Below are 26,125 nucleotides of genomic sequence, written 5' to 3'. Positions count from 1 at the left end.
TTCCGGTGGGCTCGCCGTGCTTCGCGCGTGCGGCGGGCGGCGCCGCTCCTCCTTGCCGGGCTCTCCCCGCAGCGACCCGGGGCCCGGCGGCTGCGAGCGAGGGGCCGCAGCGCAGCGGCCGGGGAGGTAAGGCCCCTGCGGGCAGAGCTCCAGTCCTGCCTGGACCAGCGGCGTGGCCCGGCCCGGCCCGGCCCGTGGAGCCGGCTCAGTTACCGGCGGTGGGTGTCTCTGTGGCCTAGCGAGCCCAGCGGTGAGGCGTGCCGTGATGAACGTTAACTTTATTGTGTGCTTTCACATTTAAAGAAGTTTCATATGTTTAGCAGGCAACTTCAAATTTGTCAACGTAGCGTTTCACTGCTAATTTCTGTAGAAGTACCATTGGCTAAAGTAACAGATAGTATGTGAATCGTGACCTAATAAATAAGGTGTTGTTGACTGTTTGAAACATAGCAAGCTTAAACATATCTTTTAAATGTATATATATATAGCTATAGCTTATATAAAGATGTATCATATTATATTAGCCTTTACAAGCAGTGTCCAAAAAATAAAAATGCAGACCAGGCTTACTTAGCATTTCACTTGTGGCTTTCTCTTTGATGACTGTAGCTGGTAATTTCGGCATGTCCACTGAATGTAATAAAGATCTGTCCAGAAAATTTATGGTTAAAGCAGTTTTATGAATATATGTGGTGCATGTAAATGCCTTTAATAAATTAATACTGTAGTAGAATTGGGTAATAGTGAAAAGTGTTTAGGATGTGCATATTTAGGTGGACCGTTGTAACACTTCAGTGTAGTCAAATGTTAAGTACATTTGAACATGAGTTTCTGTCACTGATCAGCTGTGGAGTAGCCATCTCAATTCTTTTTTAGTTTGGGGTAGTTCACGTTTATGTCTCCTCAGCATTTGTGAGGAACAAATGTAACTGCGTGTTTAATTTCTGTTTTGTCATTTGTCTTGTAGAAGTGTGAGCATGGCGTCCATGGAAGAAAACTTTCCTCGAGGGGGCATCCAGAAAAAACCCAAAGAGGACAAAACACCCAAACTAAAGTTAGAGCGGGACAATTTGTTTGATGTATGTTGTTTGCGTGTTCTTGATCAGTTCTTCTCAGAGCTCCTCTGCTGTCTGAATATGACTTGCAATCCATCCTACCCCATACTTCTGTAGTAAACTATAGATGGGACTTCCCGAAAGAGATAACTGCTGACATCCACCTTTCTCCACATCTCTTAAAGATACCTGATATATGTTGAATGTGATGATAAAAAAGTTCAGTCGAAATTATCGATCAGGCTTTAGCTTTTAAACTTCCCACAAGCATCTTACCTGAGGTGCTTGTGTAGTGAGGCTGTTAGTGGATATAGACTAAAACTGGTCTTTCTTTTTCTGCGAGTAGAGTGTGGTGCAGGTCACTTGTGCCACTCTTTTCCAATCTCAGTATTCACGGTTTTATAAATGATCAGTCTTAGCCCAAAGGAGTTACTTTGAAAGACTTGCATGTAGACTTATAGCAGTTAGAAAGGTGGTTCTATTTTTTTTTCTCTTCTTTTATTCCTGGCAGCAGAGGTCTGCCTTAGTGCAAATTTAATCTCTTTATCCACTTCTATTGTTTTCCCTCTCTGTTTACAATCTGCTTTAGGTTCACCATGAAAAACAATCACAGAAAAGAAAAAGGAGCCAGAGGGATCAAGGAAAGCAGAAAAAGTTCAAGGCAGATAAAATAGCTCCTGCTAAAGACAATGTGAATATTGAACCACTTGTGATTGAGGTTTGTGGATAAATGTTTGATTGTGTCTGCATGTCTCTGCTGGGCTATGTAGAAGTGGCATGTTCTTTCTCACTAAAGCTGTAAAATATTGTGATTTGGGTAATTTGGGACAAAAGTGTGTTTACCACCCTGTTACCGCTGACTTGCCAAGATATCCACAGTATGCTATTCTTCCTGCTTTCCTAGGACCTCTGTGAGGGAATGCTGCTCCTTGGTTGTATAAAAGAGGTTAGTGACTATGAGTTAGTCATCAGCTTGCCCAATGGACTTTCAGGATTTGTGCCTGTCACGCAGATCAGTGATGCCTACAGCAAAATGCTGAGCAAGCAGGTGGCCCAAGGAGAACTCCTGGAGGTGAGTCCTGGGACTGGGGCTGTGATTTGTGCCTGGCAGCTAGGGAGTGTTAATAATACCTCAGAACAAATCCTGAGGTTTTGCTTAGGACCCTGGTTTCTGGTGTCTCACAGCTAATTTGAATTTGATTGCCTGCAGTGCCTTAGCCTTGGCTAAATAATCCTTGAACTTCATAGACAGCCTGTTGAACATGAAGAGATTTGTGTTGCCTGTCTGCTGCTGGTGCTAAATACTGATCCCTGGCTGTAGGCAATGAGAGGAAGAAATGAGGGAAGTGGTTGGAAAATGGTGTGAGGGTGCAAGTGTTTCTCAGGTGTGTGGGGAGCAGCATGGTCCTTGCAGTTTAATGTATGTTGATACATGCAGTGTACTGCCTTGTAGTGCTTATGCAGACTGACGTTGGTTTGGAACTGGCTTTTCCAAGCAAACTTCCCAATTTCCTGGTAATGCTGATTGCTAGAAAGAAAGAGGACGGAGTAATCTGTTACCCTGCCTCTCTAGTGTCAGCGCTCCGTAAATTTTCCCAAGTTGTGGAATGGGGGATTTTCCAGGTACACTAGCCTTTTGGTGGTAGTGTTTTTCTCTACTAAAGAGGGAAGATTAGGGTCACTGTTGGCTCTGTAGGTGTTTCCTCAGCTGCAACCTCCTGACTCTGGCCCACACAGTATTCCTTTTTAAGCAAAGTTTGCTGGTCTTGCTGACTTTGCATAGTGTCATCCTTGCCTCTGTACTGAGATCCTGGTGTTTGTGGCATTTCCTGCCTTTTATTGTAGTGTTGACAGAGAAACAGGACTTTCCTATGAGATTTTGATCTAAAAAGCTACTTCAGTAACAAAAGTCTATCCTTCTTACATTATTTAATATTATAAAATGTGTATGTTTCTCTCTTGATCATGCTGGGCAGGACTTGAATTCGCTCTTGGACATGTATTCTCCAGGGACACTGGTCAGGTGTGTTGTGACCAGTGCTGAGAAAAGTGCTGATGGACGTCGGAGTATCAAATTGTCGATCAACCCCAAGAAGGTCAATAAGGGTCTGAACGCTTCATCACTAGCATCAGGCATGGTACGTGGGCTGGGTCTGTCACAGCCTCTCAAGGCTTTGGAGTTGCCTCTTGCACAGTGCGTGGGGAACATTTCAGTTTGTCTTTGCATGGGATCAGAGCAGAACGTGGAGCTGCTCCCACCATGGAAGAGACCTGGGAGGAGAGTATTGGGTCTTGGCTCCAGGTTGACACTCGTGAAATTCATTCTGTTTAAAAATTCCGAATCAGAAATCTGATTCTGTTTCAATATGGACAAATTATGTAATGATTTATTTCTGGGTAGGTTTCTTAGTTCTTTATGCAGAGAATAATATTTAACGTACTTTGTGGAGGTGCTTAGTTGTTCAGTTTTTGTGTTTCCAGCTGTATGATTGTGGGCATGTGCCTGCAATTAGAGCACCTGCATTTTTGAGCATCCCAATTTTTTTCCTTCCTGGTTTGTGAACTCTACATGCATAGTTGGATAAGGGTAGAGTTGAGGCTTTGCTGCCAGATGAGCTGGGTAATAGTGAAGTTCTTTCTGCTGCTCTGGAATACTCAGTTATCTGTACTTATAAAACAAATGAGTACTTGGGAATTTGTTGCATTTGTTACTGAATTGCGGTGCTTCCCTCCCAACAGCTGCTCTCTGGCTTTGTGTCTAGCGTGGAAGACCATGGCTACCTCATTGATATTGGAGTCAGTGGGACTCATGCTTTCCTGCCTCGTCAGAAAGCTCAAAATTACATCAAAGCACTCAAGAGAGGTAAGAATAGGGCAGGAGGAGCTGCTGGGGTTAAAATAGACGTGGGGAATGACAAGCATTAAAGCTTGTTATATCGATGGTGTTAGTGCATCTCAATGAGATTGGGTCAAGGTGAGTCTTTGTGAGTTGCTGAAAACAGCAGTTTTGTGGCTGGTTTGCAACAAGCCATTGGGTTTGAGCCTGTTTTCTGACAGACTGTGTTATTGTTCTGAGCCCATCCATCCCTGCTGGCAGTAGACTTCACTTAGACTGAGAGGAGTTCTAACCTCTTAAAATAGAGGGAACTCTGAAAAAGGTTTTGAAAGAACAGTAGGGAATATCTGGAGGTTTTATGCTGTGACTTGTCTTTGTAGGGCCTGACTTGAAAATAGGCCAGAACCTGAACTGTGTCATTGTGGAAGTAAAGAATGGGGGAAGAGTGGTCCGTTTGTCCGTTGATCGATCAGAGGTTGCTGCATCCCTTGCAACAGAGCAACAGAACTGGGCACTCTCTAATTTATTGCCAGGGCTGGTGGTAAAAGCTCGAGTGCAGAAGGTAAGCTCTGGTTTGGATTTTTGTTGGGTGGTTTGGGGTTGGTTTTTTTTTTTTGAGCCTTGCTGAAGGCAGGGAGATAGGTGAAGCAGAGATGGAAGTTGATGTCCTGAAAAATACTGTGCTTATGCTCAGTTACTTTATAATAGCAAATACTATTGTCTGCTAGATGCTCCCTCCACTTTGTTCATTGAAGGTCCGATCTCTGTCCTGGTTGTAATGCCATGAGTATAAAGCTTCAGCCTAAAGTTGGTGATGAAGCTTCAAGCAGAACAAGATCTGTTTTGTGCTTTTCTTGCCTTTACTTAGGTAAAGTCTTCAACAGGTTAGCACTAGTCTTCAGAGTACATGCAACGTTATCAAAAAACTAAAGGATTGTTTTTGCAAAACAATGTAGAAAGCAGAGTTGTTAGGGGTTTTCCTGTCTCTTTGTGAGGTACTTGTTGATTAGCACTGACAGTGCCTTTTTGTGAAGTGTGTGAATTGCTCTCAGTTTGAGCTGCATGAAGACTGAATGCAGAGGGCTTTTTGGCATCTTTTCCTTCCCCTTCCTAGGTGGCCCCACTTGGGATCAAACTGAGCTTTCTGTCTTCCTTCACTGGAGTTGTGGATTTCATGCACATGGACCCAGAGAAATCCATGAACTATTCTCCAGATCAAGTGGTAAGGAGGGTGAACTATGGGCTGGAGTTGGTATGTTGCTTCCCATGCCTCTTGTCTTCTCCAGCATTTCTGTGGAATAATTTCTGAAATCTTACTGGTGATAGCTGTCTTTCTCATTTTTTATTTGAAGCATTATCATGGCTGCTTTAGAGCTGTAAAGAGCAAAGCCATTCCTGGTGTAATGGAAGACTTATTTGGGAAGCATGAGAGACGTGCAAGTGATAGAAAAATTACTTGTACGGTCATGTTCCCCTCACTGCACTGGTACCAGACTAGTCTGTAAACAACAGACAAAAGCAAAAGTCCCTCATCTGTGAAGTCTTTGTAGTAATACTGGAAAGTGCTTGTACATGGCCAAAGAGTTCAGGTACCAAGCATAATGTCTGAAAACATGAGCACTGTGCCCTTCTCCTCTTTTGTTTACAAACTTGTATTTAACAAACATACTGTCTTCTGCCAGATGAAAGCCTGCATCCTCTCAATCCACCCCACCTCCAAGGTGGTGCGGCTCACCCTGCGGCAGGCCTTCCTCCACCCTGGGGGATCCCCAAACCAGCTCTCCAACGATCGCATGGGGGCAGTGGTGAAGGAGTCAACAGTGAAAGCTTTCTACAAGCAGTTTGGTGCTGTCTTTGAGCTTGATGATGGCACTCTTGCATTTGCACGGGTAAGTACCGGGGCGGTGAGGCAAGTCCTCCATAGCCATTTTAGCCTCCTGGGGTAGGAAGCTAGGAGATTTGATTTTCTACCTTTATGTTTTACTTTGTGCTCTTTGTGAGACAAATACAGAAAATTAAGACAATGTGGAAGGTGTTAACCAAATCATACCTCCCCTTGTTCAGGTTGGAATGTAGGAGGGTGGTTGTAGAACTGGTGAAATCTGCTGCACAGACAAAGTATGTTAGAGGAACAGTTTTGTCAGATGCTGCCACTTCAGTGCTTCCCTCTTCCAAACACTAAATTGTAATTTCTTTTTTTTAGTTGAAACATCTTTCAAAAACAAGAAAGTCCTTTAAACCTGGGTCATTTAAGACAGGATGCAAACATAGATGTCGGATCATTGACTACAGCCTGATGGATGAGATGTGTATTGTATCTCTGAAGTCGTAAGTTTCAAAGACTGGTCCAGAAAATTGGTTGAAGGATTAGAAGGGTGTGGTTGAGAGTGGAAAATACTACATTGCTTTGCTGGACTGGAACATGCTATCTGGAGTTTTTGGCTTGTATCTGTTGTCTCATGTCAGGTTGCCCGGGCACATTGCCTGTCCTCCCCATACTATAGGGAATTGGGACACAGTCTGTATAGTTGGTGAGCTGAGGCACAGGGAGGCTAAATTAATTCTGCTGAGATCATGTCAGAAGACTGTGGCTGAAAAGGAAATTAAACCTTGATCTTCCAAGTCCCAGCCCATTTTGCTCTTCCTTCTTAGTATATCCATCTCTGTGGCTTTAACTTTATGGCTGGCGGCCATAACTATGTGGCTGTCACCTGAAATGGAGCCTGGTAAATCTCCCTGAACTTTCTGTCCAGAGAGCCGTTTTGGAAGGTGGGTCATTTGAGTAAAACACAGAACTCTGGAGCTGTAGAACACTGCAGGTGGTGGTGTATGGGACAGTGGATATTTGGGACAAGGCAAAAAGGGGACATCCTGGATTTCCTCGGAGTTGACTGATTGATTATCTCTTGCTGTGTGTCTTTCCTAGTCACGTTATTGCAGCGCGGTTTCTGCAATACCAAGATATCCACACAGGGGATGTGGTGCAGGTGAGTTTCTGAAGGACTTGTACAGTACCATGCGGCTGTTACACTTGGAACAGTGATCTAGCTAATGTGTTTCTTCTGCCTAATATGCATGTTTCAACTTCTGGTCCAGACTAGTGAGATCAAAGCGAGGAGAAAAACCTCATCTTGTAGGACTCAATTAATGGAATGCAGTACTTTTCTTTCCCCACTTTGTTCGGGTTTTTATTCACGATGCTGTCAAGGCAATCAGATTTTAGCCACAGTCATTTGTTTATGGTCATGAATATATTTTTAGAAATGTATAATTTATAAATGTATAAATTGAATTAAATAAACTAAAACTTGCCTTGCACTCAAAGTAAAAGTTCATGTATGAACCATCACAGTCTGCTGATGGGTAGAAAGTTACTCTTTATGATCATTCTTATGTCTGAGTCATCGCTGTATTGCATATGTCTCTGGAAACGATTCTGGTTTGCCACAGTTGGTAGGGGTTTTGCAGAAGTAGCTTATGCTTAAGGAAGAGAGGCTGTAAAACAACCTTATGGAATGCATTGAAATTAATTGATGACATTGGTTGGGTGACGTGTGGGTTGGATTTTATTTTTTGGAGGGTGATTAGACTTGATGATAGGTGGTGCAGTGTTTTGGCTGTTTCCTACTTGTGCAGTCTGCTTTTCATGCTGAATTTAGTGATACTTTTCCCTATTTTGTGTTCTAGGGCAAAGTGTTTGCTATGAAACACATTGGGATGCAGGTGAAAGTAACTGATGGGATTAAAGGGCTTGTGCCATCCATGCATCTTGCTGATGTGATCCTGAAGCAGCCTGAGAAGAAGTACAGCATAGGAGATGAAGTCAAGTGTCGGGTAAGAGCTGCCTGACATCTGTCTTCAGTTGCTTTGTGCTCTTCTGTTCTGAGTATTTAGCAGCTGGATTGGTCAGGCAATGGCAGACGATGTTTTTTGAACCTTCCTGTACCTGCATTCTTGTAGGTGCTGGAGTGCAATCCTGCAGGGAAGAAGCTGATCCTTACTCTTAAGAAAAGTCTTGTCCAATCAAAGCTTCCAATCCTCTCCAACTATGAAGATGCAAAACCAGGTCTGATCACACATGGCTTTGTGGTGTGTGCGAGGGAGTTTGGCTGCATTGTGAAGTTCTACAATGACGTCAAAGGTCTGGTACCCAAGAATGAGCTGAGCTCAGAACCCATATCTTGTCCAGATAAAGTCTTCCATGAAGGCCAGGTAATTAATGTATCTATGCCGTGCCTTATGTTTGAATGCAAAAGAGAAATCTGTAGCTGAGTTGGCTCCAACATGGATTTTCCCCTGGAGGAACCAGCTACTCCAAGAGATATTAATGTCCTTTCACTTTAAGTATAATAGTTGTGCTCTATTGAAACAGATTAGGCTGTGAAAGAGGCAGCTCCTTGAATATTTCATAGACCTGTCTGTTTCTAGGTGCTCTGTGTTCTGGTGTGCAGGAGGCACCGTGATACGTGATACAAGGACTATGCTTGGTTACTAAGATCTTGGTAGAAGTTTGGGGTTCTAGGCTGCAGTTTCTTCTAAGTTAAATCTCTTACCTACAGAATCAGGAGGATGTTTTCTGCCTCTACGTTATTCTGGTTTTCCAGTTTGTTTCAAAGCCTGCGCATCTTAAACCAGGCGCTCTGGGAACTATGCTGTTCACCAAGTTCTGGTCTTTGTTGTGGGCAAGCTTATAAGGATTTCAGCAGTCTTCATTATTTTTTCTGGTGTTTTTGTCCTTAATCCTGCTGTTTGTTGGCTAGCTAAGAAGAAGGGTAATTTTCTAGTTAAGATTTCTGACTGCAAATCTGGACATCTGACTTTTACTCTTGAGTCTGCTGCAGACCTGCTACATACTTTTAGCAAATCATTTAATGATTATGTACTTCCATTTCCATCTGTGTGATCGGAAGGACATTTGTCTCTGGATGAACCTGTTAAGTTATAGTCACTGGTCTGCTATCCTTAGGTGTGAGAGAAAAGTGACTAAACTGTGCATGCATTTCCCTGTCTCATTTTGTAGGTGAGCACACTGAGGAGGAGGGTCAGCTGAATCAAACTTTTCTTCTATTTTTTTTTTTGCTTCAGGTTGTTAAAGTAATGGTCTTAAAATGTGAGCCCGAGCAGGAAAGACTTTTGTTGTCCTTCAGGTTATCAAGCCAGTCTGCCCCAGAGGACAAAAAGGAATGCACTGCAAAGGAGAAACGGGAAGTGAAATACCAAATTGGAGAGGTATTGAATTCAATGACTGCTCTCTTGCCTTTTCCTAGTATCACTTTGAACTTTGCTTCAAGAAAAGCTGTTGGAACTGACATTAAATGTGCATTTATTCTTGTTTGGTTGGCCTCCTAGATAAAAAAAAATAAAAATAAAATCTGTTGTCAGAGGTCAGGATAAAGGAGTCCAGGAGAGTCCTTCTGGAGGTACCAATTAGTGCTTCTACTCCTAGGTGGAGTTCTTTCTTCTGGATGCCGCTGACGTTCTTACTCCAGAAGCAGCTGCTTTTCCTTGTTCAAAAAAGACAACTTCAGAGAAACATTTTGAAATGCTTCCCAGTTGTCTTTGGAATGGACACAGTTTCCAACACCCTGCAGATACTGCTAATACAGCAACAGGACAGTTCTAATCCTGTTTAAATTATTCCCTTCGCCCTTCAAATAAAAAGTCACCAATGAGAATGTTTCTAGTTTTTTATTTTTCTGGGAGCTGAGAATTACTTTTTATTTTACTATCAATGTTGGCATGCTTTTTAGGCTCAGCCCTGCTGATGTGAGATTTTTTCATACATAGCTGGGAGGCAGTGTCAGAGCTCCTGCAGCACAGCATTTGGTACCCTGTGCATCAAAAGGAATGACTTCAAAGACAGTTGGAATTTTATATCACTGTATTTGTTCTCTTTTCAGATGGTTGATGTGAAAGTCTTGAAGAAGAAAGATAATGGGCTAGAGGTTTCCATCTTAGAAGATGAAGGCAATGTGATAGCTGGCATTCCCACAGCGCACCTCTCTGACTTTGTTCCTACCTGCAAGCTCCTGTGGCATTGTCTTCAAGAGGGAGATGTCCTGCCCAGACTTATGTGCCTAAGTGACAAGGGAGAGCGTATTGTATCCTTTGCCTCCTCAAACAGTCAAACAAAGCAGTGGGGAGGGAGATACCTGTCAGGAATCCAGAGTATCTGCAACAAGCAGAAGATATACTAGTTAACGCTGTCAAGTGCCTGTCAAGCTGGCGATGCTTCAAAGAGTCCTAACTTGTGTTAAAGTGAGGCTCAGCTGCTGCTAGAATCCCATCAGAACCAGGAGTTGTGAATTGGCTGGTCTGCCCAACCAGCTTCTGGGCTGTTAATCGTATCACAACCAAAAATCAGAGCTGAAGCATTAGGAAGTTGACATTTCTATTAGTATGAAGCAGACATCTTTAATGCTGAGCATGACATCTCACTTAAGAGACATCAGTTGCTAAATTTTAGGGTAGAGAGATCAAGACAGAAACTGGAATTGCAGGACTTTGAGCCTCTGTACTGTCTAACCTGCAAAAGTGCTCTATGGTTAGCAGCACCAAAACGCTTGCTTGGTATTGGGCTCCTTTCATTCATCTTTTCCTATTTTTCCTAACTGGTTGTTTAGATCTTGAGCAGAAAGTCTGCAGTGATTTCTGCTGTACAGGAGGAGCAAGTTGTGAGAAGTTTCTCTGAAATCCAGCCTGGGATGCTGTTGACTGGTTATGTGAGGAACGTGATGCCCTTTGGAGTGTTTGTGGAGTTCCCTTTTGGTGTGACAGGACTGGCACCCAAAGTGGTAAGCAGTGCATTCATTTCAGTAAACAGCATGTGTGTAATCAGGCATGCTTGAAACATTGCTTTTAGCAAAGGTATGGTAACAAGGAAGGAACAGTGAGGCTGTGGATCCTGCATTTGTGCAGCTTCCTCCAGTGGGGTGAAAGCTGCTTTTATCTTTGTGGTTTAGTTCACTTCCAAAATGAAACAAAGGACTTTATTCAGGTGAGCTTAAGCTTTAACAAGGATTTCATGTGACTTCAGTAATTCATTTTAATCGATGGCTTTTTGTTAGTCTCTGTTAATTTCTCTTATGCATTTTCATGGAGTCTTAACTCAAACCCTTCTGCACTGCAGGCGGTTGATAGTCAGCAGCTGTCCTCAGTAACCCTTGCCCCTTTGTTTCCTTTGCACAGAGCATGAGTGACAAGTTTGTGACGGACACCAAGGACCACTTTGTGGTGGGACAGACTGTGGTTGCGAAGGTGATGAGCATTGATGAGGAGAAGCAGCGTGTGCTCCTCAATCTGAAGGTGTCAGAGTGCAGCTCAGGCGATTCTGCTGCGGAGAGCTTTGCCCTGCTGAATCAGTATTTCAAGGAGATTAAAGAAATCAGGAACTTGCTGAGAAGAAGAGGTAAAAGATTGCATGGCCTGCTAAAGGGGATCATATCACAAAAAAGGGGCTCCAGAGGAACAAAAAGGGAAAAGTGTTCTTAAAGGTCTTTTCCAATGTAAGCGATTCTATGATTCTGTGAAAGAAAGGTTCGTTCAAGCAAAGGCTTGGCTTCCAAGAGGAGCTTAGAAGAAGGATGTGTGTGTGGTGTGCCATTGAGAAGAAAGCTTCTTGGAATTACAGCTGGGACAAGCCAAAGAAGCTGCTCTTTTCATTGAAGTCTGCTAGACCTCTTCCATTGATTTTGGGTTGAAGCTTAGAGAGTTAAAAGTAAAGGAATAAACAGGTGAACTGTGAGGTCCATGTACCAAAAGAGGAAGGGAGATACAGCGGTACAAAAGGATGGGTTCATTGAAGAGCCTGTGAAGGTGAAAATAAGAAAGGCCAGGGTGAGATTGGATGTTCGGTGGACCAAAGCCTTTCTCCAGCCTTGGAGACACTTTTTTGTTGTGAATATTTGTAATTGCTTTTTGAACTAATCTAATGATTATTAGTACTCTATGCTCTTGTATTTTAAGAGCTGCAGACCTAATTTCTTTGGTCAGTAAACAGATGTTAAACTCCAAAGAGCTTATGGATATAACAGATATTGGGCTGAGCTGTGAAACCTGTCTAATGTGCCCACAGAGGTGTAGGCATATGGTTTTTCTGTTGTTTTTTTCGTGGGGTTTTGTTGTTGTTGTTTGTTGATGGGGGGGGAGGATTTGGTTTTTTTCTTTTAAGTGGAAGAATGACTTACAGAAGTCTGGAAGGAGTTTATTTCTCTGTGCCTGAGTGAATTGCAACAAAGCACCAGTGAAGCAAAACAGGCTGCCCGATGCCTAAACCTAAATTTCCCCAAATGCCTGAAAAGAGAGTGGTGATAAGCTATACAGGAGGCTCTTCTTGCGTGCAGACTCATGTATTGGAAATAGGCACTTAAGACCTACCCCTGCTGATTACTTAGATGCGGAAAAACAGCACTAATGCCTGGATACTAGGGTGATGGGCACATAAGAATCAGAATGGACAACATGTCGATTTTGTGTACTCAGAAGTGATGGAACTGAAGTGGCCTGAGTCAGTGCATCAGTGTCACTTGCTGTGACATTAGGAAGGCTGGGCAAATTAGCTGTCTGATGGTAAAGCCATGATCTTTTTTCCCCTGGTGCTTTCTGAAGAATAGTACATCTCTTTAAAGCAAATGATGCTTTTGGAGGGTTAAAGTAATGAAGGAGAAGGCTTTGATTTAAGAAGAATTTCCTTACTTGCCTATTACATACTGCATGCAGCAGGCACTCTTACTGTGTCTAAACAAATAGGACTAGCTTTGTGTGTCAGAATAAAGAGGAATCATTGACGAGAGTAATGATACTTGTATGCATACTGTATTTGCTGGTCACTCATAACTGATGAGAAATTACCATTTCTATCTTCATCTAACAGCACTTTTAAAACTATTGACAGTGAAGGACGCTGGCGTTGTTTTTTACTGGCAGTCAAGAATACTATTCTTATGGTACAGAAATCTGCATTTGTGCATGCTGTGATCATCAAGTTGTTTTTTATTGTTGATTTTTTGCATGGGATGCCTGATGTTCAAAGAGGAATTTTTCAACCACCCTGAGACTTAGCCAGGATCTGCTTAACTAGAAAGTACAAGGATAATTGTGCTGTCACTCAAGTGCTTATGATAACCCAAACGTAGTACTCACATGGGGATGAGTTTGTACAAACAGATTTGCCTACTTACATTACAACTTCGCTAAATGAATCCTCCAGCAAAGATTTTCTCACATGCTCTTTTTCTAGTGTTAGGAATACTGGATGTATTGCAGTTGATTTTTTTTTTTTTTTATCAAATTCCACTTTGCCTTTTTAGGTTCTTTTTATATCAGTAGTGTTTAATATTTTATTTCCTGTAATTGTGGAGTGACAGGTCTGTTTTGTGGTTTTAGTATTATTTTGCTTTTACCTTTTTCTATGTGATGCCGTGTGCCAGTGTTTGTATAAGATTGGAAAGTGTTCTCTCCACAGTTAACCAGATCCTTATTGTCAAATAAGTGTTTCTACTTTATCAACTCTTAGAATTTACTTCATATTTCTACAGATTCAGGAGCCTAAACATTTTTTTCTGTTATGAAGGTGGATATAAATGCTTGTTTGTGCACTTTTGAGCAAATGTGAAGGCTGTCTTTGTTTTTCAGAGAGACAATGTAGGTAAAACTGACTTCTCACTTTTTCTTTCCTTTATTTAGGGGAGCCCAGTGCGGCCCAAGGCCTTTGTGAGTTGCTGCCTGGGAAGGAGCTGCAGCTCGTGGTGCAGGATGTGAAGGAGGATGGCTCAGCAGTGTTCAGTGGCAGCTGTGTCACAGGCTTGACTGTAATAGCCACTCGCTACCATTTGGGAGGTCAGGGTCTTGTCTTTGCTTGCTTTGATTTTCACTCCTGTACTTTGAAACCTCTGTTCTGAAGTGAATTCTGCTGATGAGGAACTAACACAGGAGGAGTGATCAGATTAGGGATGGACTTGAAGAGTAGTTTGGTTTCCTAATGTGTTGCTGATCCATTTGCATGATTTGAAACATGTAATTTAAGCCTACCTGTGCCTCTATTACCCCATCTGTAAACTGGACCTAATCCTGCCTCTTATCTTGGGCATCTTGCAAGGTCTAGTTTGTGCTCTGAGATCCTTAGTTGAAGCATACTGTGTATAGACAAAATACTAACACAAGCTCCAGCTTTCTTGGGTTTTTTTCTTCTTTAGAATTGTGTTCCTTGGCGTATGCCCTATCAGAAATGGCTGTTATTTTTTCTTTTAAATGAATGTGACTTTAAAACAAGACTGCAGTTTTGGTACTTGGCAATTAAAAAGTTAAAGCAGAAAAGTGCGCTATTATGTAGAACAAAACAAGTACACGCTGAGATAATGAATACACCAATGAAACCAATATAAACTGCTAATTTCGGCCGGAGTAATATCCCAGCCCTTCTGTGTTCAGAAAAGTATCTTTGTTTCCTTAGCAACAGATAGACTGATTATGTTTTTGTGCAAATGTTAGGTAATCTTTTTAAAAATCTGTATTACCTTGAATTTGTGTTTAGTCTTCTCTACATTATTTAAGAGTTTCATCTTCATAAAATCTGTTTAGTTCTTCCATGAAAGCATCAGACTCGTTTTTTTTCAAATAAAAAAAGCCCCCTTTTTTTTATCTCCTTGCTATTAATGTTGGAGGAATCTGTTCTTTTCTTAAAGAGACTTATTATGTTTGGCACTAAGTTGACTTTGTTACAGTAACCTAGTTACGATTCGTTATTAAGCAGTCTTTTTATCATTATGGACTTCAGGAATTGAACTAAACCACACCACAGGCAACCCTTCCTGTCTGTCATGTGCCACTAGCTCAGTTGCTGAAAATTCTTCACTGTCATCAGGAGTTAATCTCCTTGTTCTCATTTATAGACAAAAACATTGCTCCTGGTGAGAAAACCAAGGTGTTGGTTCTTCATGTGGATGCCCTCACATCCAAGGTGTACGTTTCTCTTCGGGAAGAGCTGTTAAAACAACCAGCCAAGCAAGTATGTGTTCAGTTTTTGGATTTGTGTGTTTCTGTTTGTCTAACAAACTCCAGGTGATTAATGAATTTGAGAGGGGGCTGTTTCCTCTTTTAGAACTGTGGGAGGTAGAGTGGAGGGAATCAAAAGCCTCAGCAGGAGAAGTCACTATCTCCATTTCTGTCTAGCTGCTCACAGAGAACTCCCAGCATTCTGCCATCGTGCAGCACGTAGCAGAAGAATTTGCCATCGTGTCTTTGTTGGAAACAGGTCAGCTGGCAGCTGTCCCCATAGCGTCTCACCTCAATGACACCTTCCGCTTTGACTCAGAAAAACTGAAGGTGGGACAAATAATCTCTGCAACCTTAAAAGTAGTGAAGGAGAGCGACCATGGAATCTTGTTAGCAGTACAAGGCCGAGCAAAGAAGGATGTTTTTGTAAGGGTCCGGAATGAATCTGAGACAGCATTGGAAGAGGTGCTTGCTACTGTGAAACACTCGCTTTCCTTGGGGGATATTGTTACTGGTACTGTTAAATCTGTCAAACCAACCCATGTCACAGTTGCTATTGATGACAAGCTGACAGGTTCAATCCATGCATCCCGGATACTGGATGAAGTGCCTATAGGTTCTTTTCCAACATGCACTCTGAAAGCTGGACAGAAGGTGACTGCTCGAGTCATTGGAGGAAGAGATGTGAATACTCACAGGTAGGAAAACATGCACATAAAATTACTTCTTGGGGAATGCAAGGGGTGGAACAGTTACTCAGTTCAGATGATCTAGGCTGTTTCCTCTGTCAGTAGATGCTGTTACGGCTACCCTCGCTGGAGTAGTTGAGGCCTGAGGGAATCTGCTATTATATTCTATCCCGGATCCAGGTTTCAGTAAATTAGCTCTCAACCTGTGTCACTGTATTTATCTTGAGCAAAGTTCATAAAAAAGATTTCTAAACTCTTAAGGTCTAGGGGAGGCCTTGAATACAAGCAGGATTTGGCCCCAGGGGCTAAATTTGCTGGAGTACTTTGGGTACCTAAATTGCCAATGAAATAGCCAGGAAGAACTGGAAGACTTTGGTAGTTTTAGAGGCCTTACATCTGGGGGTTTTTTTGCCAGTGCAGAAGGATGACAGGTGGGTGAGTGGAGTCTGGGGAGATCATGAGAAACTTTAATCCTTTTCCTGTTCTTTAGGTACCTGCCCATCACCCATCCGCACTTCACACAGTCCATTCCAGAGCTCAGCATGCGACCAAGGTCAGTGTTGGCCTCTGTGCTGTCTGCAGATGCTTCATAGGCCTTGTATCCTTGTAGTTTCCCTCCCTTGTTCCTCCCATTTGTAAAGGGCTGCACGTGTATGCAGTGTGGCAAGGTCCCATATTCTCTCACACTAACTTGGGTCTGGGAGCTGTGTTAAACCTCACAGTGCTCTCCTAGCACATGATTTCCTTTGAATGTCCTTTTGGCTTCAGCTTCTGCCAGTCTGGACTCTGGTGTTTCCATTCATGTTAGAAGGATTCCCTCTTAAGCCCAGGGAAGAATTAATTCCCTGCAGAAGGATGCAGCTGGGGAGGGGATAGCGGTGAATGTCACAAAGGCATTGTCACACTAGTACTGCACTGGCTTACTGTAATCTGGGTTTCTTACTCCTATCTTCATCATTGGGACCAAAGCTGTCTTACTGATGTCCTCTTTCTTTGATTGCAAACAGTGAAATAGAAGGGAAAGTCACAGCAATGCTGAACCTTAAAGAAGACAATGGCCTCAAAAAAACCGGACTCTACAATGTCGGACAGACAGTCACCTGTTTTGTGAAAAAGGTGAGGTCAGAGTGTTCCTAAGTGTGCTGGGAGAGGCAGCAAGTGGGGGTAACCTCAGGGACCTTATTTCAGACCTAAACACTGGCACTACTATGGTCTTTATTAACTAAGAGTGGCCTGTGCAAAGTGCAGTGTCTTAACAGGGAGAAGGAAGTCACATTTTCTATACTTGACAGAGTCAAGCTGACTCATCCTCTTTGACATGCCTGTTTGTTGCCAGCAGATGCTTCCCACCCAGCACTCTAGCAAAATGGCTTTTGAGAAGCTGTGTATGCCACCAGCACAATGTATGCTCGCTGCTGATACCCTGTGTTGTGTGGACTTGCCTGTGAACCACAGCAGCATTATGCTTCTATGAGTAGAAGCCAAATCGCCATTTTTGCTTGGTGCAAGAGCTAAGGCTGGAGCAGTTCTTTCTAGCCTTAAAAATTAGTGAATCCACCAGGGAAGGGCTGTTTTCCTAAGGTCTGATGCTGTCTTCTCTGGTTATTTGGTGTCTTCTCAGTATAATATCCTCAAAAATTGGCTGGAGGTAGAAGTTGCCCCTCATATTCGAGGAAGAGTTCCTCATCTGCTGCTGTCTCTGAACACCAAGGTAAGAGGCCATTACAGATAAAGCTACACAAATTTTTTTCTGTGCATATGGCTGCAGGTAATTACTACAGACACTTCTGATATCCATGTAAACTTGTAATCCAGTGCTGTGCCCTTCAAGCATCACTGCCCTTCACTGGCGAGCGAGTACTATGTCTTTAGCTAGTTTGGCTCAGGATAGCAGAGTCAGGTGTATACATTAAAGATGCATATAGAAAGCATAAAGCTTTATAGGAGAAACAGCAGAGCTGTGCAGAATTCCTTTTCTGGTAATAAGTGGAAATCTGTCTTTTCTTTCAGATCTTAAAGCATCCAGAAAAGAGCTTCAAAAACGGCCAGGCAATATCAGCTACAGTGACTGGAACAGATGTCACAGAAACAAAACTCTGCTTGTCACTCACAGGTATAGTGGAGCCTTAACAATATATGATGCTTTACTCAAGAGATGGGCCTGCACTGACCCCTTAGGTGAAGAGGTTACGGTCCAGAACCAAGCTGTACCTCCCCTCCTAGAACTCACTCCTGGGACCCTGGCCCAGATGTGGCACCATGCAAGGCAAGAGAGGTCAGACCTTTAAAGGATCACTTTCCTACTGTTTCAGACAGAAGCCCTTCTCTGAGCCCTTGGGAACGTATTCCCTTCTGATCTCAGACATGAGATGATACATTTGTCAACGTTTGTCAGTTGTTCCAGATCCTGGAACTGTGCAACTAGGCGATCTTGTCTGGGATACCAAAGCAAATGTTACTTTGAACTGAGACAGTGCATAGAGTGCACCTTAGCAAAAGTTGGTGGGTTTGGTATGTGACTAGGCAACTAAAATCAGCTTCACAGACTCATTACCCTGTTGCTTTGTTGCATACTTTTCAAGTATTACGAAGCCCTTTCTCTCCTTTGCTTTTTCCAGGAATTCAGTCACTGGAGCAGGGCAGCATCACTGTAGGCATGGTAACAAAAGTGATTCCACACATTGGTTTGACCATTGCACTGCCGGGTGGGAAGACTGGCAAAGTCAGCATCTTTCACCTGAATGACACTTACATGGACAATCCTCTGGGTGACTTCAAAGTTGGCAAGATTGTCAGGTCAGTAATTCTTTCTTGTTCCCTCAAGCTGCAAGGCTTAGAAACACCCGCCCTTGGTGACAGGCTTTTCAATGCCATAAGGTGATGCGAGACCTGCAAGGTTCAGTCTGTAGCTAAGTAGGAGTGCTGACTTACGACCTTGTATGTGTTTGGGTGAAAGTCTTGCATTTTCTATGTATTAAGCAGCCCCTTCTCAGCTGCCTTCCTGAACTGTGTTTTGAGAGTAGCGACTTTCTTAGCTAGGATGCTGATGGGACTGAGGGAAGCCAGTTATCCCGGCTCTGCTGTAGGTTGTTTGGCGAGTCGGTTGTCTTTGCGTTTATGATGCACAAATAACTGCATTTCCCTACTTCACAGACTTGTTGGGAATGCTGCAGAGTGCAACAGGCCAAGTGATTGCTGTAGCAGTGTTTAAGTCTTTTGTACTAGCAGTAGAGACTGGCTAAAGCAAGTAAATAGTTTTCAAAAAGCCATTTAGCTGGTTTCATCAACTGTTGCGTCATGGTGGTTTGTCTTAGACAGCATGTGGTCCAAGGGACAGAGTGGTTTGTTTCCTCTAGAGCTTCATTCTGCTAGTGAAAATACCTGTTTTCTACCTGTGGTGCTTTTAACAGGTAACAGAGCTTTCTGCTTTCTCCCCTCGCTCTGCCATGTAGGTGCTACGTCCTCTCCCATGAGAACGGCAAAATCCAGCTATCTCTCCGGCAGTCACGGTATGTGTCATCCCTCCAGTCTGTTGATCTCCTACTAGTGAAGAAAAGGATAGTGAAATACAGTAACTGTTGGTTTGAGCTGATCAGTTTGAAGTGTTCAAAGGACAAGGACTACATTGTTTTTAAGGAACGAGGCTTGTTCTTGCTTCAGAAAGATATTCCTGTGTATTGGTAAACGTGGAGGTATCTGACATTAGATGCAGAGCTGATCAAGTGGATTCCCATTTAATTTCTGTTTATCATAGTTTCTAGACCTGACAACTTTTTTGTTTGTTTATTTGGGAAGAAAGGGAAAGTTCCATTGAATTTGCAATACAAACATGTTACATTTTAATGTTCAGCTGCATTTTAGCCTTTTTGATTAAATATTAGACTTTGTCCTAAATGTCTTTTAAAACTGAGCCTCTTGCTTAGTCTTCTCTGTGGAACAAAAATGCATAAAACATGTGGTATGGAGTATCTTAGAAATAAGTGGGGAAAAAACCCAAGCCAATGCTATGCAAAATTTCAGACAGCATTTTAGTCTCCTCATTTTCTTGGTGTCAGAGGAAGCCAGGCTGATCTGTTTTGTTTGGCTTTGTTTACAGCAGTATGTCTATTCCCTAATGCTATGTATAGCTTGGCAGAGATGCAGGTAGTCCGTTAGTACATTTGAATAAACTGAAGGGTGTCTCTGATCTGGTATATTTTCCAGAAAGTGTTAGCTGTTGTTAATTGTGATTTCTTTTTTTAGTATCCAGAGTAGAATGTGGATTATTCTGACAAATGCTTTAACTTCTAACCTTTTTTTTTAGGCTAAACCCAAAGAACAACAGCAAAGTGGAAGATGCTGAAATAACATGTATTAAGGATGTTAAAAAAGGCCAGCTAGTGAGAGGCTATGTCAAATCAGTCACTTCATCAGGTGTATTCTTTGGGTGAGCAGTATAAGAAAATTATTCTGGGAATTGAAGGGTCTTGGAGAACTTACTTTGAATGTACAATTCTGGAATCTGGTTTGGGGGTGATCTCTGGCATAATGCAATGTCACAAAATGGATTTCCTCCTGGGAATCAAGATGGCATTGCTGCTTTCTTGAGCCTATAAAAGTAAAGTAGGGAAAGTTTGTGTGATGCTATGTAGAACTAGTGGTGCCACAGATATAGTCACTGCAATTTTTTATTTTTCTTCTCCCCCACTATGGAATACTTTTTCTTTTGTTTTCATGCTCTTCTCAGCTTGTCCGCTTCTCTTCTGGGCCGAATACTGTTCCAGAATGTTTCCCCTTACTTCGTACAGAAACACTCCTTATATAAAAAGTACCTGCCTGAAGGAAAGCTGCTCACTGCCAAGGTGCTTGGGTAGGTCCAACGTTCTTTAGGAAGGGGCATGAATTGGTAGACAGGAGATGGTGGATTAGTAGGGGATGGAAAGAGGGAGGATAAAAGCTGGGAAGATTTGAAGGAAGTCCATATCCTTGCAGTCATTATAAATCAGAGCATTTATTTTTTTTCCCCTCATCTTCTGCTACTCCTGGCAACACACCACAGTGTAAATGGAAAAGAAAAACATATTGAGCTCTCTCTCCTGCCCAAGGACACTGGGATGCCAAGCATCTTGCCTGAATCCCTAGGCCTGCCACGATATGATGCAGAGGAAGATAAAAGAGAGGCAGATGACAGGGAAAAGAGAGAAGAGCTTAAATTGAAGACAAAACGGAGAAGAGAAAACTCTGAAAGTGAGAAGGTATGGATGTGATTGTGCAGGACATGCTAAAGGACTTAGCTGGCCCAAATACTGAAGAGACTAGGAAGATCCAATGGGATCAGGGTGAGAAATTTTACTGAGTAGGAAAAAAAGATTAAATTGCATTGGAGGTCAGCAAAGATCAGAAACTATTCCATGTGGGTAGGAGTTAAATGAATTAGCAGCACAATTGTGTTTCATGTGTGGCCCTTCCTATTGGTCCTGGCACCATATGTAAGTGAGTGTAGATTTATTCTGTTAGGTGTGGGGATAGTGGGGGATGCTCTGCCAGGACACCATGCTCTGCTGTCAGGCTCTTCATGATCAGAATTGCCTTTGAGATTCATCCCAGTTGTTGCCCTCCACCACCCACTCATTTCTGCTTGTTGCAGGAGGCTAAGCCAAAAAAAAGGAAGATGTGCCCAGCAGATGAAAATGACAGTGGAATTGAGGTATATTACCGGGAAGAGGAGGATGATGACCAGGAGGAAGAGGCAGCTGAAAAGAAATCTAAGGTGAGAAGTTTTGAGGAGAACCTGAACTGAATTTCCAGCCCTGTTGAGGAATGTCACTTTTGACTTGGATGACAGTGTCATTGCTGCAGATAGGAGTGACACAGACTGGTGTTTGTGTCATCTGAAAATGGCTTGACATGGATTGAATTTAAATTACATCAAAGGTGACCAGAGTTTAACGTTTTTGCTGGTGGACTGTTTGCAAGTGTGAGAAGTCAATAGTACTGGCCAGAGAGAAGCCACAAGCAAACAGCAGTTGTCTGATCTTGGTGTAAAAACTTCAAATTAAAACCCAGGGCGTTCCCTGTTTTACTCCAAACAGGTAAGGAAACCTGGTGAAGCTCCCAGGCTGCAGGTTTCCACGGGCTTCACCTGGGATGAAGACATAAATGCAACAGATACAGCTGTGCTGAATCAGAAGGAAGAGAGCTCAGAGAGTGAGGAGGAAGAGGATCCACAGTTGAAGGTACTGTGTACTAGTGTTGCCTGCACAGGAGACTCACCACACGGTGGCTGTAATGTGATGTGTCAGTGCTTGCTTGTCTGCCTGCCCCATAGCAAAGCCTTTTAACCCAAGGGAACATCTCTGACAGCTAATACGGAACTTCCTTAGCTACTCTGAGCCCTGGGCGTAGCAGCAGGTATCTCTGAAGCAGAGGGTAAAAGGCCCTGTTTTAGCATGCCTGCATGAAAATAGGGCTTCTCGTGTTGACATGCTAAAAAAATAATTATTTAGTGTCAAATATTTTTATGAAAGTAAAATTTTTGTATTTTATGTCGGCTCCATTTATTACTTTGGAGTGCTGTAAAATTACAGGAATATATGGAGATTAAAAAACTTTTCAAATTATAGTAATCTTACTTGGAAGAACACCAACAAATTCTTTTTTTATGCTATAGTATTTTAGACTAGTTTTCCAATTGTGAGCAGTTCAGCAAAATCAGAAGGAAGCTCACGAATTGCTTTCATGCTTGCTCTTCAGGATTTCCCCTGTCCCTCAAAACTCACCTCTGTAAAGGCCGATGTTTTGCTGCCTTGTGCGGAGAACTATGGCTCTCTCAGTTCCCAATTGAGACCTGAGTCATCCCAGTGATTCAGCAACATACTGCAGTCTTGCACAATTTCTCCCCCATTGTACCCTGGATTTTTACAAAGTGGAGGGTGGTGGCGAGCACTAGCTGGGAGGGTAGAGATGGAAGAATGAGAGGGAGGGGTGAAGTGTGAATTCTGCAGTGAAGGTGCAAGACTAGTGAAGTATTTGGTCTGTCAGTGTATTTCATTGAAAGAAACGAGATTTCATGCCCTGCTGCTTATTCTGGAGGTGTGAATGTGTGAGGGGGTAGGGGGTGGTACCGTTTTCCTCCTGTCTTAAATAATTGGCCTCATCTCTTCCTGGGAAAACTGTCTAGCCTTGGATGTACTGAGGTCTGGCTGTGCTTTAGCTGGACCTGCCTATTCCCATCTGAAGTGCTTGCTTTTCCCCAGTCCTCATTTTTCTCTTTCAGCTGAAGAAACAAACAAAGAAAGAGAAGGAGCTAGAGAAGCAGAAGAAGGAGAAGGAGCTCTGCAAACTAGAAGCAGCTCTGATGGATCCCAGCCGACAGCCCCAGTCAGCAGATGACTTTGACCGCCTGGTGCTGAGCAGTCCCAACAGCTCCATTGTCTGGCTACAGTACATGGCTTTTCACCTCCAGGCTACCGAGATTGAGAAGGCCAGAGCTGTGGCAGAAAGAGCGCTTAAAACAATCTGCTTCAGGTAATAATGGGGTTCTGCCTTTATGTGCCCTAAAGAATAAATCATATTGGGATAGTTGGGGTGTGAGAAGAGCATTGGTAGCATCATCAGTGTGTCTGTGTGTGTGTGTGCAGTGGCAGAGTCTGTTTCAGTGAGCTTGAAAGGATTAAATGGTAGCAATTGTCAGCTGGCCCATTGAAGGTCTGGTCTGAGTCATCACAGATGGCCTGCAGCTGACTTGCTGCAGCTCATGTGTGCAGTAACTCCACCGCAAGGTATCACTGAGCACACAGACGTACTTCTGAGCAGTCAGGAGGGTTTGGAAGAGCATAATGCTGTCAGTGATGTCCTTAAATCAAAACATGAAACAAACTGAACCTCTTGTTGCTTTTTCCAAAGGACTGCACCCTTGCATATTAAATCATCTCTATGGCATAATTAAGTATATTATGCTTTCTTGAATCATCCTTGTGGTTTTTAATGACAAACTAAAGTGATCAAAAGTTACAGTGCTGTGCTGTATTCCAAAGGTGGTGTTTCAGTGAGCAAGCAGTATGTTCCCTTCCTTTGTCCTGGAGGGAAGCTACAAGTCAGTGTGTCGTTGTAGGGTGGTTTGTAAAAAGCTGATAAAGACTGGTAAAAGGCTAAATATTCTTGTTCACATCTGCTGTAAGGGAAGAACAGGAGAAGCTGAATGTCTGGGTAGCTCTGCTGAACTTGGAGAACATGTATGGTACTGAGGAGACACTGATGAAGGTCTTTGAGAGAGCTGTTCAATACAATGAACCTCTGAAAGTCTTCCAGCATCTGTGTGACATCTATGCCAATTCTGAGAAGTACAAGGTAAGATAGTGCAAGCATGTCCCAGGTATGTATCCCATTCAGTCATGACAGTAAACTACATGCTGGCTCTGTAAGCTTCCAGCTGTCAGTTGTTAGGCCTGTCCTGTTCCTAACTGGGAGTAATAGTTATTATTGACAGCAAAAAAGGAACTATTGATGCCTGCTTTTCTGTCATAAGTGTTTGGAGATACCTGGGTCAACAAGAAGAGTTTTAAAGCTACAAGGCTTTATTATGAATCTGTGTGTTCTAATGCAACTCTGCCCTTCCAGCAAGCAGAAGAATTGTACCACACGATGCTGAAGCGTTTCCGTCAGGAGAAGTCTGTGTGGCTGAAATACGCCTCTTTCCTCCTGAAGCAAGGCCAGACTGAGGCTACGCACAGGCTTTTGGAGCGTGCTCTCAAGGCTTTGCCCACCAAAGAACGTAAGCACTCTTCCCCACCCTTAATGTGGGCCACGTGTTGACAGGTCTGCAGCAGGGGGACTGCTCTGATATCTCTGCCTGCGACAGTGTTTGTAATAAGTGCAAAGTGCAGCCAGTTGGTGCCGAACGTGCTGCCCTTGGCTCTCGGGAAGGGGAAGTTTCAACCTGGATATCAGTGCTAAAGCCTCCTGTAACAGAACTTGCTGTGATGGGCAAAGCACCCAAAGCAAAGACAACTTTGAGTCTTACAGCTCTCTAGAAAAAGTCAGTTGATTAAGTCCCAGGTTTGTGGGGCTGCCTGTGGATGTTGCAAGATGCAGAGTTTGAGTGTAAGAATAAACTTCTGTCTCCTGCAGAGGGGAAATGGGAAGTGAACTGTGACCCTTCTTTCTCCCATTCTGATCCCACCTTGGTCCAGAACCACTTTACAACAGAGCCTTTTGTCTCTGGGTCGAGATGTGCTGTGTCTGTGCCTTCCTCTGTTCTGTGTAATTATCACTTGTGTTTGTTCATAAGGAAGAGAGCTGCTGTGATATCCTAACATGCCATTACTTGTTCCAGATGTGGATGTCATTTCAAGGTTTGCACAGCTGGAGTTCCGTTTTGGGGACCCAGAACATGCCAAGGCCCTCTTTGAGAGCACCCTCAGCAGCTATCCCAAGCGGACAGACATCTGGTCCATCTACATGGACATCATGATCAAACATGGCAGCCAGAAGGAAATACGGTGAGTTGTGCTATGGCAGGCTAGGAAAGGGCAGGCTGCAGTGCTTGGAGCAGCACCAGAAAAGAACAGAGGTACCTTGCAGCATGAGGTTGTGTAAGGCTTCCCAGAGCAGAGCAAAAGAGAACTTTTATTACCCGGAGAAAGAAAACTTGGATATGTGGAGGAGACTCCAAGGAGATCCACAGGGCAGAGGGGGACTGATTTGTAGGTAGTGGCCTGCATGACAGAAACTAGAGAACTTGCACTGAGGTTCATCTGTCCCTTGTCTGCAAGAGGGATTGCCTTGTTTATCTGAAGGGTGAGATCAAGCCCTTACGTATCTTGTAACAAAAAACTGGAGAAACTTTTTCCCCCTTTTCCTTTTCTGAGAGTTGACAAAAGGAAGTCCAGTTTCCCACACTATGGGTTCAGCTGCATCCACTTAATGAACACAGGGTCAAATACAGTGGCTGGATTTTAGCATAAGTTGACCAGCAGCCTTAGGGTTCTGCAAACAAATAGAAGGCTTCTACCTGAGATTTTGGCCAGTTGTCAGGAATCTATTTCTTTTAAGCACCAGCACTTCACAGCAGGTTGAATGTCTTCCCTGACTCTGCTCTTTGTTCCAGAGGCAGGATACAGGGCTTGTATTGTGCTGTCACCAACACAGCAATCTGACTCCCTTTGATTTCTTGCAGGGACATCTTTGAGAGGGTCGTACACTTGAGCTTGGCACCAAAGAAGATGAAGTTCTTCTTTAAACGCTACCTGGATTATGAGAAGAAATTTGGTACAACGGAAAGTGTCCTGGCTGTTAAAAGAGCAGCACTTGAGTATGTGGAGACCAGGAGTTCCCTTGTTGAGACCTAAGTACAGCACAAGTAAAAGCAGAGAGATTCCGCTCAGAGGACCTGAGAGGCATGAGTTCTGCCTTGAGTTTCTGGAGAGTATTGATCTACGATGAAACCAAGCTGAAAAGAAGCAAACAAAGGAAAAGATTTAATAAGTGTTTGCAGCTTTGTCCGGATGCTACAAATCATAGTCTGTTGATGACTTTGAAGATGTGTTTTTAAATATAGACTGTTTTATAATCAA

The 26,125-nt window shown here is 43.1% G+C and overlaps 1 protein-coding gene across 2 annotated transcripts; it reads left to right on the top strand.

The window, feature by feature from the left end:
• Positions 1-20: 20 nt before the first annotated feature.
• Positions 21-26,125, top strand: PDCD11 (programmed cell death 11). 2 transcript variants are annotated; one of them, XM_027802513.2, is made up of 36 exons: positions 21-218; positions 968-1,079; positions 1,645-1,773; positions 1,960-2,127; positions 3,032-3,193; positions 3,795-3,918; positions 4,272-4,453; positions 5,006-5,113; positions 5,574-5,780; positions 6,095-6,219; positions 6,818-6,878; positions 7,579-7,725; positions 7,852-8,103; positions 8,977-9,120; positions 9,792-9,992; positions 10,515-10,685; positions 11,080-11,299; positions 13,576-13,728; positions 14,781-14,896; positions 15,061-15,581; positions 16,063-16,125; positions 16,580-16,688; positions 17,194-17,283; positions 17,583-17,685; positions 18,191-18,368; positions 19,025-19,081; positions 19,876-19,998; positions 20,299-20,421; positions 20,611-20,806; positions 21,202-21,321; positions 21,644-21,787; positions 22,828-23,078; positions 23,732-23,900; positions 24,171-24,324; positions 24,886-25,051; positions 25,729-26,125. In XM_027802513.2, the coding sequence occupies exons 2-36, from the start codon at positions 978-980 to the stop codon at positions 25,898-25,900; spliced, it is 5,511 nt and encodes a 1,836-aa protein (XP_027658314.1). In that variant the 5' UTR covers positions 21-218; positions 968-977; the 3' UTR covers positions 25,901-26,125. The 2 variants fall into 2 exon arrangements, with proteins under 2 accessions (XP_027658314.1, XP_005437307.1); XM_005437250.4 differs by having other exon boundaries at positions 22-218; positions 21,199-21,321.

Source organism: Falco cherrug, chromosome 9 (genome assembly GCF_023634085.1).
Source record: "Falco cherrug isolate bFalChe1 chromosome 9, bFalChe1.pri, whole genome shotgun sequence".
Taxonomy (NCBI): domain Eukaryota; kingdom Metazoa; phylum Chordata; class Aves; order Falconiformes; family Falconidae; genus Falco; species Falco cherrug.
Note: the sequence above shows the minus strand (reverse complement) of the source record. Positions and strands in the feature narration are given on the sequence as shown.